The 16,197-nt window shown below is 41.8% G+C and overlaps 2 protein-coding genes across 2 annotated transcripts in view; one reads left to right on the top strand and one right to left on the bottom strand.

The window, feature by feature from the left end:
- mesd (mesoderm development LRP chaperone) overlaps positions 1–6,787 on the bottom strand; it is a gene marked incomplete at its 5' end in the record, with an annotated part of 12,233 nt that extends 5,446 nt beyond the window's left edge. The window contains one exon of the mRNA XM_079283029.1: positions 6,626–6,787. Coding sequence (XP_079139155.1) covers positions 6,626–6,787 — 162 coding nt within the window. The remainder of the gene's footprint in view (positions 1–6,625) is intronic.
- A 3,551-nt stretch (positions 6,788–10,338) lies between these two features.
- On the top strand, positions 10,339–13,557 carry tlnrd1 (talin rod domain containing 1). Its single transcript, XM_079282861.1, has one exon. It carries the CDS (start codon positions 11,921–11,923, stop codon positions 12,983–12,985), a length of 1,065 nt encoding a protein of 354 aa, XP_079138987.1. The 5' UTR covers positions 10,339–11,920; the 3' UTR covers positions 12,986–13,557.
- The last annotated feature ends 2,640 nt before the right edge of the window (positions 13,558–16,197 follow it).

The raw sequence follows: 16,197 nt of genomic DNA, 5'->3' as shown, positions 1-16,197 counted from the left end.
TTGTGTTTTGCCACCGTGTCCACAATCTTAGTCTTAGGGATCTTTAGAGGTCTTTCCCCCCTCCTCCACCCCCACACACACACATGCCATTTTAAAATAAAAGCCCCACAGAATGAATCCTAACTGAAATGCTTGTGATGAGCCTGTCATTTAATAACCGGTTTGTGTTTATCTAACATTATGATTCTGTCTCCTCTCCCCTTCTCCCCCACACCCCATTTCAAAATAAAAGCCCCAGAGAGTGAATTCTAACTGAACTGCTTGTGATGAAGCCTGTCATTTAATAACCTCTGTTTGTGTGTCAAACATTATGATTATGTCTCCTCTCCCCCTCCCTCCCCCACCCAGCCCCACCCTTTCAAAATAAAAGCCCCATGGATTAACTGTATGTAAACATTAAGCTCAAAATTTGGCTTTTTTGTTGAAATAATGAATGCTCTTACAAATACTGCGACAACTACTACTGCTGCTAATATTTCTAGTATTACTACTACTACTACTGCTGCTACTACAACTTTTTCTGTTGCTACTATTACTAGTGCTATTACTGCTACCATCAATATTATTACTACCACTACTACTATTACTTATTTGTATTTTGCCACCGTGTCCACAACCTTCACTCTTCATGCATAATTTCTGGATGTAGAAGTAGCTAATCTTGTCCTTGTCGTAGAAAAATGACTGTGGAATCCCACAGATTTCCACATTTGACACAGAAGCCGTTAATTGAGAGGAAAACCAACTTTCTGCTCCATAGAGACCAATGTTAAATTTTGCTTCAAAAACATCTTCCACAGAACACGATACCCCATTTCTAGATCGCTAGTTAAGCCACATTTTTTACACTACAGACACAATTTTTACAAGATCTGTTTCTCAAGTCATCCTTCCTCTCAATTATTAATATCGGAGCAATAGGAGCTACGTTATGGGAGTTTTGATGATTTGTTTGAGAGGTGTTTCCCTGTTTTATCTCCATGAAATGGCTTCAGGCACACAGGTGTTCGCGATTGAGCCAATTAGTGATGTTGGTAAACACACAGACTCAGACACACGCGCACATACACTCCTCTCCCTTTCTCTGTGTCTCTCATAGTCATTCAGGTCTTAGGGATCTTTAGAGGTCTTTCCCCCCTCCTCCACCCCCCCCCCCCCCCACACACACCATTTTAAAATAAAAGCCCCACAGAATGAATCCTAACTGAAATGCTTGTGATGAAGCCTGTCATTTAATAACCTCTGTTTATGTGTGTCAAACATTATGATTATGTCTCCTCTCCCCCTCCCTCCCCCACCCAGCCCCACCCTTTCAAAATAAAAGCCCCATGGATTAACTGTATGTAAACAGTAAGCCAAAATTAGGCTTTTTTGTTGAAATAATGAATACTCTTACAAGGCTACGGTGTTCATCAGTGGCCCTCTTCCACCAGTCAGAGGAGGAGATGAAGGATTCAGCAGGCTATTTGCACTGAACAGATGGCTGTCAACTGCATGTGCTGACCATTCAGTACATTTTATCAACAATTTCTACCTTTTCTGGGAGCGCAGACATCTTTTTGCAGCGCATGGATTTTGCCAGGGGCCAAGTCAGGGGTAAAACTGTTTACCTCTAACCTATTTTTCTCCCTGCGTCACTCGTCTGTCCCTACTGCCAAAGACAAGATACAAGAGGAGTCTAAACAAGAGATAACCACACAGCATCGCCATGGAGACCTTACGGGAAGGATGCCCCCGCCTAACGACAGCCAAAAGGAGGAGTCTCAAACCTCATCATCAGGGACCGCCTTCGCCTCCGATCTCCTACTTTCCCCACCCTTCCTAGACACGGAGTCTTTACCTCCCTCCCCAGCTATTTCGAGTCCATACTTTGGATCGCAATCCTCTCTCACACTCTCCCCATCCTCCCCCCACCTGGAGTTCACTGACCACATGAAAGAGCTGGTCATTGCTGGAACCAAACACACACCTCTTCACACTCCCAGACGGCTCTACAACCGTCCGCTGTCTCCCCTACCAGATGGAGGAAATAATTGATATCTTCTGGGTCCAGGCTACAAGGCTAATGACACCAATGACTCTCTCCCGGAAAAGTCGGGGCCCTGTATGCAGCTAGCAGTTTCAATTCCTATCTTGCAAGTTTATAGAAAAAGAAAGGTGAGGCTGCGAAGAAACAATAGTAAACATGCTAACTTATCAAACTTAACATACATTCCTCGTCAGCCTGTCCAAATAAATTGGGCAAAGAAAGCTTTAACCACATTAAACTTAGCTTTATTAAATGGCAGGTCTCTGTCAGGAAAAACATTTTTAATCAATGATTTTATTATTTGGCACAAACTGGACATTTTGTTTTTAACTGAAACTTGGTTAAATCAAGATAACAGTGCAGCTGTTCTTATTGAATCAACACCTCCCAACTTCAGTTTCATGAGCGAAACAAGAGCGCATAAGAAAGGAGGTGGAGTTGCTATTTCATTTAATGATTCTCTTCAATGCAAGCAGATGTCCTTTGGTCATTTTGGTTCTTTTGAATATGTGGCTCTGAATTCCACTCAAGCTTTATTCCTAAACATTTACAGACCGCCTAAATACTGTGCAACCTTCTTTGATGAGTTTACTGAACTGCTGTCTGTAATCTGTATTGATTTTGACTGCGTTGTTATTGTTGGTGACTTTAATATCCATGTTGATAATCCCCAGGACAGAGAGTCTATAGAACTATGTGGTGTCCTTGATAACTATGATCTGACTCCGCATGTGACAGGACCCACCCACAACAGGGGGCACACTCTGGACCTAATCATCACCAAAGGTGTAAACATTTCCAAGGTTGCTGTGACTGATGTTGCACTCTCTGATCATTTCTGTGTTTTCTTTGAGAGTGCAATCTCCTTGCACACAAATGTCCAAACCAAGGTTGTGACAAAGCGTTACATCTCTGAAAACACCATTGAACTATTTATTCAGAAGTTCTCCTCCACACCAGCCCTCTCTTGCCTCTCAGTCAATGAGCTTGTAGATGGCTTCAATTTTAAAGTTAAAAATATTATTGATGCCATTGCACCCACTAAAGTGAAGGTTGTCTCGGGTAAGCAAAGATCTCCTTGGAGAAATGCTACGCTGGTCAAAATAGAGAAACGAGAGTGTCTGAAAGCTGAGCGCAGGTGGCGAAAAACTAATCTCCAGGTTCACTGTGACATCTATAAAGAGAGACTTCGCAATTATAATTTGGAACTTAGAAATGCAAGGCAGTCATTCTTCTCTGACATCATAACCAAAAACAAGAACAATACACGCGCCTTATTTGCTACCGTCGACAGGCTAACAAACCCTCCAGTGTCGGTAGCTGCTGAACTCCAATCCACCTGGGCATGCAATCAATTTGCCTCCTTTTTTACTGACAAAATCCAGAAAATTAGACAAGCAGTCAGTGCCTCCACATCAATCACAGGATATGTGTTGTCCCGATCCATTCAAATATCATGACACAATTTCATTCAATCGACCGTAGAAGCCTAGAAGACATCATACAACATCTGAAGTCATCCTCCTGCTGCTTGGATCTTCTACCAACACACTTTTTCAAAAATATTTCAAACTGCATGATCACTGATCTTTTACAAATTGTAAATACATCCCTTCGCTCAGGTGTCTTCCCACAAGCCCTAAAAACTGCAGTTATTAAACCACTCCTAAAGAAAGCTAGTTTAGACTCCGAAACGATGAAAAATTATAGGCCAATATCAAACCTCCCATTTTTAAGTAAAATAATTGAATAAGCGGTTTTCCAACAGCTGACCGACTTCTTGGCCGTAAATAACTGCTTTGATGTTTTCCAGTCAGGCTTTCGACAGCACCACAGCACTGAAACTGCTCTTGTTAAGGTTTTCAACGACATCCACTTAAACATAGACAATGGCAGAAGTTCAGTCTTAGTGTTCCTAGATCTCAGTGCTGCATTCGACACGGTCGACCATGCCATACTCCTAGAAAGACTAAAAATATGGGTGGGACTCTCTGGCACAGCACTTAACTGGTTTGAATCCTACTTGAAGGGTCGAGAATACTTTGTGTCTGTAGCTGATTACACATCAGAGCTGACTAAAATGACATGTGGTGTTCCCCAAGGTTCAATACTGGGGCCTCCTCTGTTCAACATCTACATGCTTCCACAACCTCAGATTATGGAAAACAACAGTGTGTTATCATAATTATGCAGACGACACACAAATCTACATAACTATGTCACCAGGGGACTATAATCCCATACAAGGGCTGGGTAACTGCATTGAACAAATCAACAACTGGATGTGCCAGAATTTTCTTCAATTAAAGAAAGATAAAACAGAAGTAATTGTTTTTGGTACCAAGGACGAACAATTGAAAATCACCGCTCAGCTTCAGTCACTGATGTTAAAACCCACAAACCAAGCCAGAAATCTAGATGTAGTTATGGATTCAGACCTCAACCTGAACAGCCATATCAAGACAATTACAAAATCAGCCTACTATCACCTGAAGAATATATCAAGGATTAGAGGATTTATGTCTCAACAGGATTTGGAAAAACTTGTCCATGCATTTATCTTCAGCAGACTGGACTACTGTAACGGTGTGTTTACAGGTCTCTGTAAAAAGTCCGTCAGAAAGCTGCAGCTGATTCAGAACGCTGCAGCTCGAGTCCTCACTAAGACCAGGAGGGTGGACCACATCACTCCAGTTCTAATGTCTTTGCACTGGCTTCCTGTCCAACAAAGAATTGACTTTAAAATCCTGCTGTTGGTTTACAAAGCACTGAATAGTTTGGGACCAAAATACATCTCCGATCTGCTACTACCTTATGAACCATCCCGACCCCTCAGGTGGTCTGGGACCGGTCTACTTTCTGTTCCCAGAGTCAGAACTAAACATGGAGAAGCAGCGTTCAGTTTTTCTGCTCCACATATCTGGAACAAAGTCCCAGAAAGCTGCAGGTCTGCTGAGACCCTCAGCTCATTTAAATCAAGATTGAAGACCTTTCTGTTTGCTGCTGCCTTTAATTGAACCACGTTCAATTAATATATTAATCAATTTCCTGCATTTCTGCATTTTACTACTGCATTTTATTTCTTACACTGTTTTCTAATTGTTTTTGAAATCTCCTTTCTTTTGCCTTGTGTTTTGATGCTTTTAATGGTTTTATGTGAAGCACTTTGAATTACCTTGTTGTTGAAATGTGCTATACAAATAAACTTGCCTTGCTTTGCCTTACAAATACTGCGACAACTACTACTGCTGCTAATATTTCTAGTATTACTACTACTACTACTGCTGCTGCTACTACTACTCCAACTTTTGCTGTTGCTACTATTACTAGTGCTATTACTGCTACCATCAATATTATTACTGCCACTACTGCTATTACTACCACTACTACTTATACTACAACTGCTATTCATGCTACTACCAGTACTAATACTACTACAGCTATTAGTACGACTGCTACTAGTACTACTATGACTTCAAATACTGCCATTACTTTTACTACTTCTACTACTGTTATATTAAATACTATGACCACTACTACAGCTATTACTACTACTACTGATACTAGGCTACTACTTCTTCTAAATACTAATACTTCTTCTAAATACTAATACTTCTACTACTAATGACACTTCTGCTACAACTACAACTTCTACTACTACAAATATCACTACTTCTGAAATTTGTTTAAGTACAGAAATTGTTCAAATATCAAAATGTTCAGCTCTTTCAGGAGAGGGGTGCTTTGACTTTTCATTTTTGTAATCTTTAAACTTTTTGAATTGAGCTTTTTGCAATTTTCTTTTGAATGGGATCTCTATGGAGAAAATCTTCAAATCCTGTTATACTTCAACTTTCAAAGCCTTCTTCTTCCTCATACTTTCAGCTACAGACACCATAGTTAGACATTTCAACTAGAAGGTTTTTCAGCAGTGCAGTTTAAATGCTTCCGGGCTTCAACATTTTTTAGACAGATAGTCTCCCATTTCTTAATTTTCAGCAATTTTTTCACAATTAATTTCAGCTTTCAGCATTCCAACGCATTTTCAGCAGGAAATGCATTTTCTAGTTATATTTGTTGTCCTCCTTTTTAGCTGTATTGTCTATTTCTATTTTCCTTTAACTTGTTCTGTTTTTTAGTACATTGAGAACAATGCCTCGTACGCTTACACACACACACTTGAGCAATAAATCTGACTGTGCTCATTGTGTGCAGAGTTTTAAAGTACACTTTAGAGTACTGACAAACGAGTACTACTATGTACATATTGCTGATACCTCTGTGAATGGCGTAAGGTTGGTGGAGAACAAAACGAACGACTCTCTATGAAGTCACATTACAACACTAAAGCGAGATAATCTCTCTGCTAGCGTTACTAACGTCACCACTCTCATTTCAAGATGTAACAACTATTACAAACATGGGGCTAATGATTGTGATAAACTATTACTGTTCGCATGGACACCGAAGAGTTCAATGTTCCTGACGATGTATGGCGACTTAACGTTAAACTAGCTACATACTTAGCTAACAGCTAGGCTAGTTGCTTGCTAATGTCTGTGGCTGACTGAATCAAAACATTCACGTTAACGTTACCTCCCATTGCTCCAGGAGCCGGGCCATATCTGCATCATTGTAGTCTCGTATATCCTTCTTTTTCTTGGGCTTTTCTTTGTTGTCAGTCGCTAATATACAAAGTAAATGTGTGCACAGAAGGAGCACAACCGTAACACTTTTCCACCTGAAGTCAGACGCCATGTTTACAGATGTTGTATTGTCATTGGCTCTGGAGTCTCCCGGTCACAAGAGGGGGCGCGTCAGAGCTGCAAAAAGCCGACCGGCACGCCATATGTAGGAATTTCAAAATAAAGCCGGAATTATTTCTGTGGTTGTATTTTATATTTCAACCCTTAAAATATCTTCAAGACATTTTTCCATCCTTCTGATTCGGAATTTTTTTAAATACGCTTTTGCTATTTTTTGGGGCTTCACTTCCATTAAATACAAAATAGCACAGAACACTAAAAAATTCCGCAGGACGTTTTGACAGTGTCGTTGCTACTGACAGAAGACCTCGCAATATATATACACGCCGATATTACCGGTAGTAACTAAGCATGTATTTTCAAGGTACACCACATTCTCTGTCTGTTTCACTGTGAGAGAGATGTAGAGAATACAATGGTTGTATTGCCTAGTTTAATTACCATTGCAACAGGAAATGAATCAATGAATGACTGAAAGATTTTAAAAAAATGTATTATCAATGTATCATGCATAACTACACCCAACCCACTTACAAGTAACCATAAATTCATACAAGGCAGGACCAGAGTGCAGTGTGCACATTTTAATAGAAACAAAATACAAAAACAACTAAGCTAATTCTGAGCTTCATGCACAGTTACTCCAAAACGTTTTTATTTTGAAAGGGTGGGACTGGGTGGGTGAGAGAGGGGGAGAGGAGACAGACTCATAATGTTTGACACACATACACAGAGCTTAAAAATGGCAGGCTTCATCACAAGCATTCCAGTTAGAAGTCACTCTGTGTGGCTTTTATTTTGAGTGGGTGGGTGAGAGGGGGGAGAGGAGATTTTTACAGACAAATTAAGCAGTAAAGCTACTGTGTGGGCTTTACAGTGCTGGAAATCCATTTATCTTTGTTTTTACTTTATTTAGTTTAGTCAGTGAGGCTTACTGCTAAATTACCGCAACATCATCATCATTGTAATTCTATGGGAAAAAAAGTAATTTTGGGCCCCATGGCGTCACGTGACGGACTCAGAAATTGTAATTCCATCATTTGGCCACTATGTCAAATCTGCTTCAAAGCCTGATGCTCTTCTTGAGGGCTCGGGCTCAACCGGGGCTGGGAGGCGGGGCTAAAGGAAACACCAGTGCACTTGCTCTATGGGCCCCATAATGCAAAATTTTAGCTGCTTATGCACGTCTGATCAGAACTTTCATAAGAATGAATGGGGTGCCACCTCCAATGCTGTATCGGTTCTCTTTAGACATGAGCATAACCCGGCAAGCACCTTGGATAAAAGGATAAAAGTGCCGCAACATGTGACAGACCTCTGAGAAAAATTTGTTCACAGTGTGTTCATTGGGTGTTCTGATGGAAATTGACTTGATCAGACAGTTAAGCCAATTGATGTTCAATGAAGTCATCTTAGTGTTGATTGATACCCGTGGCTGCTATCCTGTCCATCTATATTACAAACATAAGCGGAGACGAGGGCTTGTTGTAGTCCAGTCTTCACATTGAACATGCCTGACTGTTGAGAATGTTCATTCAGGTCTGTCTCTCGATTGTACATTGACTAACCTTTCACACCACAACAAGCTTCTCCCACAGAATGGAAATCATCCAAAGCTTAATCTAATTAGTTGAGTTACTGATCTACAAAACACATCTAGGTGGTTTTGTTGAATTCCCATGACCCTCCGATTACCTGTGTGAGGATAACAAAATGGCCCACTGACTCCTGAGTTTGAGATTTTAAAATCTATAGTCTGCATTCTGCGACTGGGTGAATACTGATTGTTAAAGGCCTGTTCGGGGTGTTGTCGTTTGGAGTTTGATTGCAGATCGAAGTAATAATAAACAGAACAGTCGCTTATCAAATTAGTCAGTAACTTTGTGACTTCCCTACCCTCTCTGTGGCTCTGATCTGGGTTACCCTTTGGTTCCTACTGAAGACGTAAATCTTAAAATACAGCTCAAATATATACTATCATCATCATCATCATCATCATAACACTACAGTTTCACAAATGTCACTCAAACAGGAGGAAATAGTGCATTTGATAGGGACTATTTTCAGCTGTGCATTAGTGCACAAGTGGTGGGTTTTCAGATTTACTGACAATAAGAAACATCACCAGAATGATCAGTCAAGTACAAATGTATTTAGGTCCCATGCCAAAAGTTGATACTTTTGTGAAAGTATTTTGTTGAGGTCAGGGAGGAGCTTCCATTGTGTTCAGAGGCAGGAAACAGTAGATGATAAGAGCCCATTATTAGATTACATTTGTCTACGGTAACTTTGCTGCTACAATCCTGAGCATAACATTATTAAATCATTATTTCTCCTCAGTGAGCATGGCCATGTTACCGTGGCACTGTTAGAAAGCAGTGAGTGAAGGCCAGCAGAGTTCATGGGGTTGTGGAGCTCAGAGATCAGCCTAGTTGACAGAAACTGTAGAGCTGTTTCCTCTCTGGCCGACTCCACCCAATGGCACTGTGCCCTGTGCAGCTGCAAATCTCACTGACAGTACAACAGTGTGTTCATCTCAACCTCCTACCAAGAAGAAGAGAGGGTTTGTTACCATGCAACATACCTGAGCTTCATCATTCTGTATGTCTAAAATTGAGTCTTAGTCTGAAATAAAAGATGTTTTTTGTGTTTAAAATAATTTTAGAAACTGGTGTAAATTTTTGGATCACAATTTTCTTTATCATCTATAGTTCAATGAAAGACACAATTTTCACATAAAACTTTATGTTCCGACCATTTTATTGACAGATTACAACCAACAAAAGCTCAAAATGTGTGCTAATCAAAGATCCAATTCGTACACGGCACATTTACCATTATTAGGTTTCCGTTTTAAAATAACTGAAAAATTATTAAATATGCAACTAATTCAGTGAGAAAAGTAACTTTGTGTTATTAATAATTACTTGTATCCAACGAATATGGATATTTTATGTCCTTTCAAAATCAGCAAATAAATAAATAAAGCAGTGAGGTATTCAATTATTTGTTTAATATTGTCACTGATAGATCTACCTTGTAAAAAGCCACACTGATCTAATATTTGGCAGTATTTTTTTGAATATATTTGCAAGACATTAAGCGAATATTTTCCCATCATTACATTGCAGTACAATTCAACACTTTAATGTTGTTGGATCCATATACCTTATATTATTAATACTATTTTCCCATCATTACATTGCAGTACATTTCATCACTTCAATGTTGTTGGATCCATATACCTTATATTAGATCCCTTCCACATGAATCTTGTTTCAACAAAAGTGAGATTAGACCTTCCTGTTAACATTTCAGTAAATGTTAACGGTTCAATTATATTATATTTTAAATATCATATTTTATTTTTGATTGTTTTAATTGAAGAATCTGAACTCTCTGCCTGGTTCCTAAAACAACAAAATATCGATGAGTGCACCTTAGCGGTAGCTATCTCTGCTTTTATTTTGAAAACTCAAGCTTCCGATGTAATTTTAGCTAGCTAGGCTAGCCGGTCGCTTGACATAATAGGGATGTCTCATGGCAGACTAGCAGCCAGTCCTGAAAGTAAAAGCAGTCGCGAAACTCCTCGGACCTCCTGCGTGTGACTACATTCTTCCCTCGCCACTTCGTTAACGTGAGACAACAACCAGTTCACAGACAGGGTGGAAAGTGTATTTAAAGCGAAGAGCAACTTATTTTGCGTCAACTTAACTGAGTCCAGCAGCCGCTCAGCCGCGACCACACCCTCCTTGCTTCCTCATAGTACTGTAGCGGGAGCGCGCAGCACGACTTTGAATCTCTGGGAATAACGGCCACTTCTTCCAACTACGTCTACAGGTTGTTGACAGTGGAACCTCCCGATACAAGTGAGTTAAATGTTCGAAGACCAGAGACTGGTACGGATATGAGAAGCAAAGCCCCTCGGGAGATATGCGGGGCTATACAATATCTGGTCCCGAGTTAAGACGCGGAGGAGGTGGAGGGCGGACAGACGGACGATGCATATGGAGTCGAAGCGACCGGAGCAACTGCTAGCTTCTAACCCAGGGCTCTGTCTGAAAAAGAAAAGGTTGAAAGTGGATTGACGGCTCTGTGTTGGAAAGTCGTCCTTTCGGTGGATTTTGCTTGGGAGGACTCATGAAATGATGGTGCTGGAGGGAAACACAAGTCTTCCCGCTGTCCAGAAGAGCTGCCCGGGTGGAGCCCTGTTTGTAACCGGCATGAGTACGCCAGGCCGGTCAAACTCATCGGGAACAAGTCGGACAAGGTCTCGGTGCTGTTTCAGGCTACTTGCTCTGCTGCGAGTGGATACAAAATGATATTCTGTCGATTATAGTGAAAAGACTGAAAAGCCATTTAAGTTACTAAATGTTAAGCTGATACTGTTCTTGGCTGTAGTCATAAAAAGACCCCAAGAAAGACATCTAACGTTTCACAAATAGCACAGAGGCAGTTCAGCAGATGTCATTCCAATCGGGAACGTGTTCTTCTTTCAAATGTTAAGGAGCTGTTGACATTTTTTTTCATTTTAAAGATTGTCAGTCTGCACTTTGCCCTTCAGAAGGCACCTTGGTGGCACTGCAGTTTGTGTGTGATTTCTTTTTTTAATTCAACAACCTGTGAATTCTTCTGTTCCATGAAAACCTGGGACAACAATGAGCATATTGACTTTTGGATTATTTTGTTTTGGGCATTTAAATGAGTGAAGATGAAATCATATAGCTCATTACACTGATTACTCTGAAGTTGTGGAGATTTTGGTAGACTGTGTTACATACTCATTACTAATACCTTTTATTATAGTATACTTTAGAGACACAACAGTTCATACTGGGGAATGTTATTCATACAGAAGTAAATGCAGTTATTGAGTTTAGCTCTTTCTACATGTTTACATTGAGACTTCATGTTCTGTGTGTACAGTTGGTGACTTTTACTCTGAAGGAAATTAAGGAAGACAGTTTGGCCAGTTATTTAAATGAGTGTGTAGAAAGCAGGGAGGTGAGGCTGATCTTGGAAATGTCTTAAACAGTGAGATGCAGTGTGCAGCAACAGAAAACTATAAATCACCGAACCCCTCCAGAAGAGCAGTTTGACCCCCGCCCCAGCCCCCCTCCTTATTATGGCTAGTGGTGGCTCTGGCAAATCGGCTAGCGAGGGATCCCCCAGCACACCCAGTGTTAGCTTGCAGCAGAGGAAGCGTCTCTCCTCCATCTGTGACACATGTAAGGGCAAAATGCAGTTGGTGGCCGACCTCCTTCTGCTGTCCAGTGAGACCAGGCCGGTCATGACCTCTGAGGGCGTGGCAGTGGCAGACACCTTCGACCAGTGCCGCGACACAGTCATCGCCAGGACTAAAGAGCTCTCCATCCTCACCCACGACATCCAGAGCCAGCTCAACATGGGCCGCTTCACAGAGGTGGGGGACCGTCTGTTGGAGGTGGCCGACCTGGTGGTGTCTTTGACCGAGTGCTCGGCCCACGCCGCTTACCTGGCAGCCGTGGAGACCCCCGGCTCTCAGCCCTGCCTGCCGGGCCTGGTGGACCGCTACAAGGTGACCCGCTGCCGGCACGAAGTGGAGCAGAGCTGCGGCATCCTCCGAGTCACACCCCTGCCAGACCTCACCCCCCAGCTCCTCCTCGAGCTCTCTCAGAACATCTCCACCAACCTCAAGAATCTGACGGACATCTCCTCAGTAGCCAGCGAGAGGTCCAGGGACCGCTTTGCTAAAGAGCAGTTCAAACTGAGTGTCAAGAGCATGAGCACAAGCGGCACAGCCTTCCTGGCGTGTGTCAAAGAGGTGAAAACCCAGCCCAGTGAGCTGACGAGGAGCCGCTGTGTCCTCTTTAGTGCGGCGCTGGTCCAGGCTGTCAGTGCCCTGGTCGGGTTCGCCACAGAGCCTCAATTCCTTGGAAGACCTGCGAGCATCTCCACAGAAGGGAAGGGCGTACAGACTGCAGTGTTAGGGGGGGCCATGAGTGTGGTTTCAGCCTGTGTCCTCCTCACTCAGGGCCTCAGAGACGTCGCACAGCACCCCGAGAGCAGCTCCAAAATGGCAGACTACCGCGAGCGTCTGCGTAACTCGGCGTGTGCAGTGTCCGACGGCTGCACTCTGCTCACTCAGGCACTCAGAGAGCGCTCTTCTCCGAGGACTCTGCCGCCAGTCAACTCTCATTCTGTGAATTAGTTTAGGAAGAGGCGACATGATGTCCTGTCCCCTCGGTCCTTTTCTGACGTACCAAAGAGACTCACTTGGGTTATCCCTGTTCATCAGGTTTAGAGTCTGTGGGTCAGTACATGTGGCTGAAGTGTGTTTGAATGCAGAGGAGCGCCAATACCGCTACAGGGTTCTGTGTCGCGCTGGATGTGGCTCAGACCTTGTTCCTACCGGACCCTTGGAGCGCTCTGAGCCTGACTCGGCTCAGCTGACGACGCTCTCACCGACAGACGGCAGTCTTCAAACCTGAAAAGTTTACCTCAGTTTTCAGCGCCGGTGAAAACACCAGCCTTGATGATGGATGCACCTGGTTGGCTGACCTGCTCGATTACATGTGCTTTGTGAGATTGGAAAGAGTGATCCGAGTGTCTCAATGCTTGTTTTTGTTTTCAACTTGTGTGAATTCCTAATTGGTAAAAAGCTGCTGTGAGTGTGTGCCATAGGTTTTACACTATTTACCAGACTTCCCATAGTATTTTAAAGTGTTTTGATCATGCATGTAATGGAGTATTTATTTCAACAATTAAACGTGTTGTTTCCGATATGCTGTTGTTGGGTTGTATGTGTCCAGGGTTCCACTCATTTGTCTCTGGGATTTCTGCTTCCACCCCACTATATATATCTATATATTGTGTGTGTGTGTGTGTGTGTGTGTGTGTGTGTGTGTGTGTGTGTATTATAGTATGAAGGGAATACTGCTGTTAGAAAGCACCTTATTTGTTTAAAGTGTTTGCAAACCAAATGTTATTGCACTTTTGTTCATATAGAAGTACTTTGCGCATAACAATGCGATTAATTGCAAAAAAATCATGCGATTAATCGCAATTTAAATTTTGAATCGTTGCCCAGAATACATTGGAATACACTTTCTAACATGGCACCCAGCATGAAAGGTTTCATTAGATTAAAGAAATATCAACTATCGGTTGGTAGAATAATGCTTTGTGGATGAATTTTAAGCTGTTACTAGGAAACTATTTTTGGAAGGTTTGTTTGTCCTTTAGTTCATCAAGACTGACCAACAGAATGGATTTCTTCACAACCTGGCAACTCCAACGTTCTTATGAATGGCTTCTGTCTGATGTTTAATACATGAATAATTGATGTATTTGCAGCAGGGATGAAGACTTGTACTCAAGTCTCACACACAGTGACAGCATCTGTGTGTTGTAGAGGCTTACAGTAGATTACACACTGAAACAGTGCATAGTCCTTTCATATTGCATTGCATTAGGCAGGGGCATTTCTAGGATTCAAAGAAGGGGGGGCTTAGACCCAAGGGGAGTGTTATGTTTGCGTGTGTAGTGCGCGGCAATTTTTTTGGGGCCGCGGATATCCATCGTTTCAGACAGTTCATAGATTGGTTCAATCAGAACGAGTGTGATTTTGCTCTGTAGTTTTGCTTGCATTCAGTATATGATACAGATACAGAATTTCAGCGTGAAATTTGACAACACAAATATGAACTTTTCTCAAATAAAGAGAAATTATTTTCTTGCTTGTAAAGGAAAGATGGATAAACTAGCTTTCATATCCGCGTCACTCCCAAATCCTAATTCTTAAAGGGACTGCACACAATGGATGGAGAATGGACCTGACAGTGTCAACTTTATATCGTTCAGTATGATGATAGTATCATCAGATGATAGTATGATGTAATTTGAAGGTGGAGAAAACATAGAAACCAGAACGCACGCACATATGTAGCATGTTAGTTATAAATAACTTGTCCATGTGAGAAACAATAGTTTAATTTAATGACCAAAAAAAATAATATTTTTAAAGCCAATAATGCCAAATTATTTGGGGGGGGGGCTGAAGAACATTTTAGGGGGGCTGAACATAGTAACATTAAAGATGTGTTGCTCTCCATGAGGCTCATGGAGATAAGAAAGGCCTGTATTGACCTAAACACTATGACCATGAATTAAATCAGGATGAAAAGGATAAAAAGTTTACTTGAAACAAAATAAGTGTTTACTTTGAGTCAAACAACTCAGCAGACCAAAGATGGAGTTTCGACTGCAATTGACAATTTCAACTACCTCCTGCATGCAGTCACTGTATTACAGAGCTACATTTACTATTACAACAGTGTTGAACAGTTCATTATAGCTTGTAAATTCATCAGCGTTTTTTGTGGCATGATACAAAGCTGAAGGGCTCTCAGCTCTTGAACCAGCACTTTCCATCCTCCCTGAGGTAAAGCCAAAAATGTTGGCCTACAACAGGAAACCTGTAGCCTGTGTTATCAGGAGTGGCTTCCTTCACACAACAAAATGCTGGAGTCATAATTTCGGGCAAGGTTTCGCCCATTTCCTGCTGCAGGAGGGAAACACTTTATTCTGACTCTCACACACACATACATGCTGACCTGGTCTGGCTGACTGTATGATGGGGGCAGTTTTTAAGAGGAAAAAGCCAACTGTCAATAGATAATGGGATATTCTTTTTAACTTCAGGTATTTTAATGTTTTACTTGTTATTTTAAGTTTGGCCTAATACATGGAAGTACTCTCCCCGTTGGCTCCTGTGTTAGATCCTGGGGTACTTCTGGCCCGATACGGGGCTACTTACTGACTCAGCTCTCTATTAAAAGATTGTCGAGCTGGTGTTCTTGCGAGGGAACTCGCCTGGCTCTTCTAACTGCCGTTACTCCCGACGTCTACCCTGCTTCCTGTAGGTCACACTGTCTGAGTGCGCTCAGCTGAGGCGCCAGCCTCGCCCCGGGCGCTCCCACCAGTCGCGTCGGTTATGGCAGCTTCCCTCTTCTGTATCCGTGCTCTTGGTAAATGCCAGGTTAGGTTTTAACGGCTAGGATTACTTCTAAAACCGTAAGGGATTGTTAAGTGGATTCGGTCTCTAGGATAACCTTACAGAACTCAGTTGTTAGACATACAATGGATTTAACTTTTTACTGCCACGAGGAACTTTTACGACTTAAGCAAATAAATGCACTTGAGAAATTTACTTTAAATGCAGATTAGATATTTATTGCAGGTTATATTTAGTTAGTTAGCAAGGGTTAAGCTACAGCTCACATAAAATGTTACTACACTTGATTCGTTACTTTAATTTTCTTCTTAGATTATACTCATTAGTTTTAGATGCCGAGACGGCTTGGTTGGAGCTGGATTTTCAAAGGTGCGATGAAAAGGTTCTTTTGGAGTTGTTAGGAGCGA

Source organism: Melanostigma gelatinosum (genome assembly GCF_949748355.1).
Source record: "Melanostigma gelatinosum genome assembly, chromosome: 2".
In the NCBI taxonomy this organism is placed as follows: domain Eukaryota; kingdom Metazoa; phylum Chordata; class Actinopteri; order Perciformes; family Zoarcidae; genus Melanostigma; species Melanostigma gelatinosum.
This window is presented reverse-complemented; position numbering and strand designations above follow the sequence as displayed.

Coding starts and splice junctions, on each gene's coding strand:
- tlnrd1 (XM_079282861.1), top strand. CDS start 11,921: ATGGCTAGTGGTGGCTCTGGCAAATCGGCTAGCGAGGGATCCCCCAGC.